The sequence below is a fragment of the Hevea brasiliensis genome, chromosome 16, assembly GCF_030052815.1.
Source record: "Hevea brasiliensis isolate MT/VB/25A 57/8 chromosome 16, ASM3005281v1, whole genome shotgun sequence".
In the NCBI taxonomy this organism is placed as follows: Eukaryota; Viridiplantae; Streptophyta; class Magnoliopsida; order Malpighiales; family Euphorbiaceae; genus Hevea; species Hevea brasiliensis.
This window is the reverse complement of record NC_079508.1, coordinates 32,016,869-32,026,749: the sequence shown is the minus strand read 5'-3', so window position 1 is coordinate 32,026,749 and position 9,881 is coordinate 32,016,869. Positions and strand designations below refer to the sequence as shown.

General features: G+C 40.1%; 1 protein-coding gene across 1 annotated transcript; it reads right to left on the bottom strand.

Annotated features, from left to right (window-relative positions):
- Positions 1-8,622: 8,622 nt before the first annotated feature.
- On the bottom strand, positions 8,623-9,598 carry LOC131174594 (uncharacterized). Its single transcript, XM_058138350.1, has 3 exons — positions 9,104-9,598; positions 8,728-8,837; positions 8,623-8,641 (listed from the first exon to the last, which is right to left on the bottom strand). Exons 1-3 carry the CDS (start codon positions 9,596-9,598, stop codon positions 8,623-8,625), a joined length of 624 nt encoding a protein of 207 aa, XP_057994333.1.
- Positions 9,599-9,881: the final 283 nt, after the last annotated feature.

Here is a 9,881-nt window from a genome sequence, read left to right as displayed (position 1 = left end):
AGATATTCCAAATAAATCAAATGAGTTAGTTGTTTCACTTGATTCACCAAAGTCTTTCACACTGTAAATAGTGCTCACCACTGTAAAAGAAGTAAGAAAAGTTTTTAAAATCCCTTGTAGTGTATTTAATGGATTATCAGTAGACGGAGTTGGTAATTCATTAGGTATACTACGGGATCATGTTATGCCTTACAGAGGGGTAGGGTGTGACAACCTATGATGTGTCAGACGATGCATATCGGTTTTGGATTCTGCGACGGCGAGAGCAGTCTGATTGGTGATAGAAGATTGATAGAATGTATGCAGCACGTCATGGGGCCCATGCCTAGACAATGGATGAATGACTACGTGTTACCCCGGATGGAGGGTTTGACATGGGCTCAGTTTGTGGAACTTTTTATCAATCGGTTTGTGCCAGAAAGCTTCAGAGATCAGAAGCAGTGGGCCTTTGAGGCCTTAAGGCGAATGGCGGTGCGTAGATGAATATGCTATAGAATTTACGGAATTGAGCGGATATGCCCCTACAGTATCTCTGAGACAATGAAGGTGAAAAGATTCCTAAAGGGGCTTGACAGGAGGTATGCGAACCTGGCCATGATGTCGGATCAGTCTTTTGATGTGGTGGTTGATCGAGCCAGACAGATTGAGATTAGCTATGCTGTGGATGACAGCGGAAGAGCAAAGAAAAACAGAGCAGAGGGTTCCTCAGGTGTCCCTTCCATGGGTACTCCGGACAGTGGTGGCGGGGTAATTCTGAGAGGAAAGGGTAGGAGCAAGAGAAGTGGTTTTGGACACCGACCACGAGGATTGGACCAGTGCGGATCTAGCGGTGGTAACGATTCGAGTCTGATAGTTACGGTGCAGTTCAGATCCTCCTTGGCACCTTGTGCACAGTGTGGAAGAGGACATTGGGACCTTGTTTGATGGGATCGAGTATGCTTGGTGTGGCCAACCGGTCACTTTGCTGAGAATGCCCCATGTTCACGAGCCACGGATGGGGTCACGAGGTTCTGTGCGAATGTTCCTCGGCGATTGTATCCGGTGCTTCCAACATGGCGGCGATCGATTCGATGGCCAACAGGCCGAGGACAAGGGGCGTGGATTTGGAGGCGGTCGAGAGGTAGAAGTCGATGTCGTGGTTACGCCACTCGGGGGTAGGGTCAAGCACGGGTTTACACCAAGACCCACCAGGATCCACAAGCTTCAAATGCGGTTGTGGCGGTATTCTTCAGTACATTCTTATGAGGCTCGTGTTTTGATAGATCCGGGTGCTACGCACTCATTTGTCTCCCCTGTGTTTGCCATGAGGTTGGGTAGAAACCCTACAACCTTAGAATGCCCTTTGTCGGTAGCTACCCCACTTAGTGACAACATAGATGTAGACATGGTATTTCCGGGCAGCCCAGTGGTAGTGGATGGAAAGATCCTCCCGGCCAGACTTGGTTCCTCTACCGTAATGGATTTCGATGTAATCACGGGATGGGTGGTTGGCAACTCATTATGCCACCTTAGACTGCAGGAACAAAGGTATACTTCCACATACCTGGTGTTGAATAGTTTAGCTTTGATGGTGACAGGTGCGTGGCTCCATATAATTTGGTGTCAGCAATTAGTGCCAGAAAAATGTTGAGGCGTGGATGCCAAGGGTATTTGGCATTGGTGAGAGATACATCTGTAGAAGGTGTCAGCATGGAAAATGTTCCTGTTGTCAGAGAATTCATGGATGTCTTCCCTGAAGAGCTTCCAGGGTTGCCACCAGAAAGGGGAATAGAGTTCTGCATTGATGTTATTAGGGTACAAACCCCATATCGATGCCACCTTACGAGGATGGCACCAGTGAGAATTGAAAGAGTGAAGGAGCAACTACAGGAGCTCTTGGACAAGGGTTTCATACGTCCGAGCACTTCACCAGGGTGCTCTGTTCTATTTGTGAGAAAGAAGGATGGGTCATTGAGGTTGTGTATCGACTACGCACGGTGAACAAGGTGATGTGAAGAACAAGTATCCACTTCCTCGGATCGATGATTTGTTTGATCGGCTCAAGGAGCTAGATTCTTTTCCAAGATAGACTGCGGTCGAGCTACCATCAATTGAGAATCGGGAATGAGGCGTGTCCAAAAGCGGCTTCGAGGACAAGATATGGTCATTATGAGTTCTTGGTGATGTCTTTTGGACTCACTAATGCACCAAAGACCTTCATGGACTTGATGAGCAGGTGTTCAAGCCATTTTTGGACCGTTTGTCATCGTATTCATAGATGACATTCGTATACTCTCGGACCGAGGAAGAACACGTGTGGCACTTGAGGATGGTGTTGCGGACTTTGAGGAGCACGGCTATACGCCAAATTTTAAATGTGAATTTTGGCTAGAAAGCATCTCATTCTTGGGACACGTGGTTTCAAGTGACGGTATTCAAGTGGATCCCAAGAAAATTGAAGTCATGGCCGATTGGCTTAGGCCTGATCAACGAGGTGCGAAGTTTTACGGTTTAGTGGCTACTCTGAGCGTTTTGTGCAAGATTTCTCCGGGATAGCGGCTCCCTAACTAAGTTGACCGGGAAGAATGTTCCATTCATTTGGACAGATGATCGTGAGGTGAGTTTCGAAGCTCAAGGAGTGTCTAACCACCCCTGTGTTGACACTACACTGTGAGTGGTGAAGGATACGCCGTGTCTTGTAGCGCCTCGAGTTGGCCTAGGGTGTGTTTTGATGCAGAATGGAAAGGTAGTGGCTTATGCTTCAAGGCGGTGAAGAGGCATGAGCGAACTACCCCACCCATGATTTGGAAATGGCTGTAGTCTTTGCACTTAAAATGCGGAGACACTACATGCGGTGAAGTGTGCGAGATATACACCGACCACAAGAGTTTAAAGTACATCTTCCAACAGAGGATTTAAACTTGAGACAGAGGAGATGGATGGAGCTTACGAAAGACTATGATTGCACCATCGGTACCACCACAGGAAGGCCAATGTTGTGGCGGATGCCTTGAGCGAGAAAATCTTACAGCGGTTTGGCGCACATTTGTGAGAGAAAAGACCATTGATTCAGAAGTACATGAGTTGATGGATCAAGGTCTAATCCTAGATCTTTCGGATGAGGGTGTTGTTGGCTCACTTTTGGTGAGGCGGACTTGAGGGCGAGTTAGAGTTTCCCGGCCACGAGACCAACAATTGATGAAGATCATAGAAAGAGTACAAGAAGGTGAAGGTGGTGAGTTTGGATTTGCCAATGATGGCGCCCTAGTGCAAGGTTCTAGGATATGTGTGCCCGATGTGGACAACCTCGGGAATGAAATCATGCAAGAGGCACACTATACAGCATGCAGATATCCACCCGAGTTCCACCAAGATGTACCATGATGTGAAAGATAGCTCTGGTGGAATGGCATGAAGAGAGACATAGCGGACTTTGTGTCCAAGTGCTTGACTTGTCGGAAGGTGAAGTTTGAACACCGAGAGACCGTCGGGGAAGCTGCAAGAGCTCCCTATCCCGAGAATGGAAGTGGGAAATGATTACTATGGATTTTGTGGTAGGTTGCCTCGTACCACGCGAGGATATGACTCGATATGGGTAATTGTAGACCGCTTGACCAAATCAGCTCACTTCTTACAGTAAAGACTACATACTCGTGGCACGGTATGCGGCTCTACATTCGAGAAATAGTCAGATTGCATGGAGTTCGGCTTCCATAATATCGACAGAGGGCCGATTCACTTCTCGGTTTTGGAGAAAGTTGCGGAGGCACTTGGCACACTGATTGAACTTCGATCTGACCTTCCACCCTCGAGACAGACGGACGATCGAAAGGATGATCCAAACAACTGGAAGACATGCTTCGCATGAGTGTCTTGGATTTTGGAGGTCGATGGGATGAGCGACTAGCTCGTGGAGTTTGCCTACAACAACGATTATCACTCCGAGATAGGGTTGGCACCCTGAGGCATTATATGGAAGAAAGTGTAGGTCTCTCTGTGTTGGATAGAAATGGGGAAGCGAAAGTGCATGATGTAGACCTAGTGCAGTACACTTGAGGTAGTTCCTTTAATCGAGGAAGCAGCGAGGCGACTTTCGATGGCGAGAAGAGTTATGCGGACCCAGACGGAGGGATGTGGAGTTTGCGATGGGCGACTATGTATTCTGAAGGTTTCTCCAATGAAGGAGTCATGAGATTTGGAAAGAAGGGCAAGTTGGCACCTCGGTATATCGGACCTTTTGAGGTTATTGATAGAAATTTGGGCGATTGCCCTACGGTTGGAGCTACCACCCAACCTTTCTCACGTTCATCCGTGTTTCACATCTCCATGCTCAGAAATACATTCTGATCCTTCTCATGTCTTTATGCAGAATGTGATAGAGCTAAAAGAGAACTTGACATTTGAGGAGCAGCCTGTAGCCATAGTGGACTACCAAGTGAGACAGCTGAGATCCAAACAGATCCCTATGGTTAAGGTTTTGTGGAGGAGTCAGTCAGTGGAAGAGTGCACCTGGGAGTCAGAGCGGGACATGCGTAGCAAGTACCCTTACTTGTTCAATGCATAATCAGGTGTTTTATTCTGCCTTGTGTAAAAATTAGGGCGAATTTTTACGTAAGGGGAAGAATGTAACACCCCAAATTTTATTATTTATGAGTATTTTTGATATTTTAATTTTATTTAAATTTTAGGAATTTTTTTGAGATTTTTCGGATTTTAAAAATCGGGTTCGATTTTCCGAAAATATAAACTTTGATGATTTTTAAAAATTAATTTAAAGACCACGTGGCAAAACTAAAAATATATTTGGAGTCTACGTATTTTTCTGAGTTTTACGGAATTTTTTCGGAATTTTTGGACCTCGTTTTTGATCTGGCGAGTAAAAATTCAAAATTTTGTATTTCGAATCGAACCGGCCGAATCGAACCGGATCGGATCGGACCGGTCGAATCGAACCGGCTCCCTTTCCTTTTTCTTCTCCCGCGCGCGTCGTCCCTCTCTTTTCTCTTTCTTTTCTCTCTCCTCCCCTCCCCTGCGCGCGCGCGTCGCTCCAGTTTCTCCGGCCAAATCCGGCCGTCCACCCACATTGGACCGGGTCTTGTGTCTAAAATCATCTACTCGTGAGAGCTTTCCATAGACACCAAACGCCGAAATCCATCGAGCGGTTTGTCGATTTTTGCTCGGGAAGATTTTAGCCCATTTCGACTTTTGGGCTAGATTTCTCGGCCGTGAATCACGAGGAAGCGAGGCCACCAAGACGCTCCATTCGTCGAGAGCTTAGCGACATAAATTTCGAATTTTTCCGACACCGTTTTTGGTGGGTCCCACGAACTTCGCGGTGTAATTTCGAGCTTTAAATGAGCTTAGAAAATTACGAAAAATTTATGTGCTAACCCGTGTTATGGGCTTCGTGTAGGTATCCTCGATTCACGGAAATTCGGCGATTGGCCAAGATGCGCAAATTTGGGCGAACGGACCGTGGCCGGAAAAGTCTCGAATTGGGCGAGGTTTTGGCTAGCCCCATTGTCGAGCGTCGGCGCGTCCCGAAGTCGGAATCGGCAAAGGTAAACCGAACCTAGTTATTACGTAATTTTCTAGTGCTTAAATAGGATTAAAAATCCATCAAATATTCGTGGTAGCTTAGAAAATTACGATTCTTTTTGCAATAGCTTAGTAATATTGATAAGGACCTCGGGGAAAAGTTTTATAATTTTTAGAGCTAGTTTGGTCAGATTTTGAAAAAACTATAAATAATAAGGACTAAATTGAAAATTTGCCTATAGTGATGGATGAATGATTTGATGGGCCCGGGAGGGCTGTGTGATATGATTGAGCTGATGTATGGATTGTGAGTATAGAAGTGCATTTTTAGCCCTTTTGCGGGTTGGGTAGGTCCTAGGTATAGGGAGACTCTGCCGGATTTTACACGACTTAGGGCGTAATTGGTCTTTTCTTTATTTGTATTGAGTCGATTGTATTAAATAAATGTAATATGATTGTCGGTGAGCAGGATGACCTTCTTCCTCCGCCCGCCACGATGGTAATTTGTCGTCAAGTCTGTGAGTAAAATATTAATTTTAATTGTAATTTCGATATTATTATATGTTCAGCATGCCCATGCATCACTTATATGCATATATTTATTTAGTTAAACTCTAGGCACGAATTATGTTGCATTCATAGCGTTAATGTGCCATGAATGTTGTTGTGGTAATTTGGAGGCGGTGTGCGTGCGTTGGCGTGCGTGTGATGTGGTGTGGACTATGGATAGGGCCAGGCGATCCACGGCTTGAGTAATTCGCTGGGACCCGATCCTTCGAGGGGTAGTCACGGCTTGAGTAATTCGCTAGGACCCTCGATTTGGTTATTAAGTGGAAGTCAGAGCTTGAGTAATTCGGCACGGGTTGGATTTAAGAGAGTGTATGGGGATCGGCTCCCATATGTTATGATTGATACTACAGGTGTGTGAGTGCTCCAAATTACCTTTTGATGTTATGATGTGAAAATGTTGTGTATGTTGCATTTCACTCTACGAGTTGCATTAGTTTGAGATAGTTATAGAGATTATAGTTAAGATTGATATTTTACTCTACGAGTCGACGCTCACTCTGTTCAAAAATTTTTCAGCCACGGGAGGATATTTTGTTCAGGTTAACTGCCTTTTTACCTCGCAGTTGTTTATCAATATTGTGTAATTTTAATTACTCCTAGAATTTCCGCATGTGTTAGCAGTAATTATTTGAAATTGGTCTGTAATATTATATTCATGTTGGACCTGTAAACTTAATATTTTAAGTCTGTTTGATAGATTGGATGAGGGAGCTGAGCTCCCATTTATTATTATGTTGATGAGTATGTGGAGGGTGAGCTGAGCTCCCCAATGGATTGTTTATTGTGTTTACAGGTCGGGTGAGTCGAAAACTCCCCGTTGGAAAGTCCATTTTATGGCCGGACTCTGTCCGTTTGTTTTCTTGATATTGGGCCCAAATGGGCCTTAGAGTTGGGTTAATGAATAGTTAAGGCTTACTACGGGCCTCGGTGGCTTTAGGCTGGCCCAGGTCCTAGTGCCGGTCCGGCCCATAGGTTGGGTCGTGACATTATCAAACTTAACATTACTATAATTCTATACAAATTTAGTTTGGTAATATATACATAATTTACTTAATTTATTTTATTATCAATGTGTTATATTAAATTCTAACCTTTTAAAATTTAAATTATAACTATATTTATAGTTATAGAATTATAATTTTACATATGAATATTTTGCTATTAATAATTTTCTTACATAATTTTTAATCACAAATCAATTTGAGTAAATAAATATAATAATGATGATTATTATTATAAATAATTAATATTATATAAAAATTAAATATAATTATAATTATTATGAATAATCAATTAACTTTTATAATAATTAATAGCATAAAGAATTTTAATTAGAGTTTGTTAAAAAAATTAATAAATGCTAATTTATTAAGTAATCGTTTGTTAGAAAAATGAATATGGCACATAATAAATTAGAATTTTCTATATTTACCTCTCTCTCTCTCTCTCTCTCTCTCTCTCTCTCTCTCTCTCTATATATATATATATATATATATATATATATATATAAAATTTAGAATTATAATTGTATTAGAATTAGAATTATTGAAAAATATTAATAAAAAGTTATAGTCTTCTATTATAATAATATTAAATTGCTAGGGACATTTTAGTCAGTCCAAATATTCCCCCTCCTTCATATATTTATATATTATATAGATATACCAAATAATTAAGTTAGAAAATAGAAAAAAATCTATTAATTAATTTATTTTAAAATTTAAAATAAATATTATATTTTTATGAATTTTATCAAATGCAAATTATTTAATTGTTGTAAAAAATTATATATATTCACACATTAAAAAAATAATTAATTAAAATTTAAAATTCCTTTTAATACATCTTTTTAAAATTTTAAAATTTTTAAGTTTATAACATTGTAAAACCTTGCTCATCATATTTTATATCTATAAAGATAATAGTTTTTTATCAAACCAACTTTTAATTAGACCAGGAAAGAACGAACTCTTTTATATATATATATATATATATATATAGTAGCTTTTTTTTTAGCAAGTGCATTATTTTTTAAAAAAAGTCCAATATAATTATTTTAATTTACAATTCATGAATATATTATAATTTTAAATAATAAAATTATTAAATAAAATAAAAAAAATTATGCATTATTATTTTTTCTTAATAATTTAAATCTCATGCTTCAATATATTAGATTCTCAAATATACTGTAAATTTTTAATATATTTCTCAAGATTATTGAAGCTTTGATGTAGTTTTTTTAAGCATGTGCAAGCTACTCAGAATACAATTTGAGAAAATTTTTATTAGTACTCAAAACTCTTACTCCTGTACTGGAACTTATCCTATGGCTGATATGTCATTCACCTAGACACCTTATAAGGATGTTTAGTTTTCCTCACATTAATATAGTTTTAAAGACACTATATCATTGATCCTCCATCATTGCCATTTAGTTTACCTCCGTGAGTTGCCTTCATATTCAGTTTTTGTCCTTTGTATTTAATGCAAAGCATGAATGACCTTTTGACGTTTTTGATAACATCATTTGCTTCATTCATTAACTGGTTCACTGCAAAAGAAGGGTGAAGGTAACATGTCAGCTGTAAACTTTTGAACTTGTATATATATATATATATATATTTGTTTTTATTGTACCTTTGTGGCAATGACACTTCTTTGTACACTATGTTCTTCGCGTATGTTCCTTTTTCCTCTTCATTTTGTTTGACTTCACCAAGACTTTTGTAATTGACATCGAGATTCCTCTAGATAACGCAACATATAATTGTCCATGTGAGAATACGTGCTCAGGCAAATACACTCCCACATTTGGTATTGTTTGTCCTTGGGCTTTATTGATTGTCATTGCAAAGCAAATTCTGATTGGAAATTGTTTTCTTTTGAATTGAAATGGGTATCTCTCATTTTTTGCTGGTGAGAGTAGAATCCTTGGCAAGAAAACACGTTTTCCTTAATGTTGTCTAACAGTTATTTCTGCATGTATTACATTAGTAGAAAATCTCTTACAAACCATCCTTGTTCCATTGCACAATCCATTAGATGGATCTAAATTTCTCAAGAGTATTATCGGGCAATTCACTTTCAGTTCAAGTCGATGTGGCAGTAGTCCATTTGGCAGTAGAGGGTTTAGAAATTCCTCTTGATAGTAATTGTTTGTATCATCTACTGCTTCATCAAAACTAGCAAAAATCTTGCGTTCTTTGGGAAATATTTGTATCATCTTTGGATTGAGTTCGTCCACATACTCATTCGTTGTTGCTAAGATTGCTCGTTTTGTCATGTATTCTACTAAGCTCCAATTTTCCTTCAAAGACGGGAATATGGCATCAATCAATTCCTCCTCACAACTTTCTTCATCTCTATGTTTCACCACCATTTGCTCTGGTATCATTATTAAATCATCATCTGACGTTGGTTGCTCCTTGTTGCCAACTCTAAGGAGGAAGTCACCGAAATATTTATCTGCTCTTGCCCTCATATTCATAGTAAGTCTTAGTACTTCCATTGTTCTCCAAAGGTAGGATTTGACTAAACTTGCACTAATAGTCTCTTGTCTTGTCCCTCAGGGCACCACTGGGAGCACTTGTCGAAAATCTCCTCCAAATACGATCACCTTTCCTCCGAACGGCTTTGAATTGTCCATGATATTCGTGAAGGTTCTATGAACAGTTTCTATGGCAAATCTTTTTGCCATTGGTGCTTCATCCCATATTATCACTCTTGCTTTTCTCAACAATTCTACTTTCACACTTTATTTTGATATTTCACAGAAACTTGTCTCTGTTAGG

Coding starts and splice junctions, on each gene's coding strand:
- LOC131174594 (XM_058138350.1), bottom strand. CDS start 9,598: ATGGAAGTACTAAGACTTACTATGAATATGAGGGCAAGAGCAGATAAA. Junction 8,838..9,103: donor TGTGCAATGGAACAAGGATG/GTTTGTAAGAGA, acceptor TGCGTTATCTAG/AGGAATCTCGATGTCAATTA.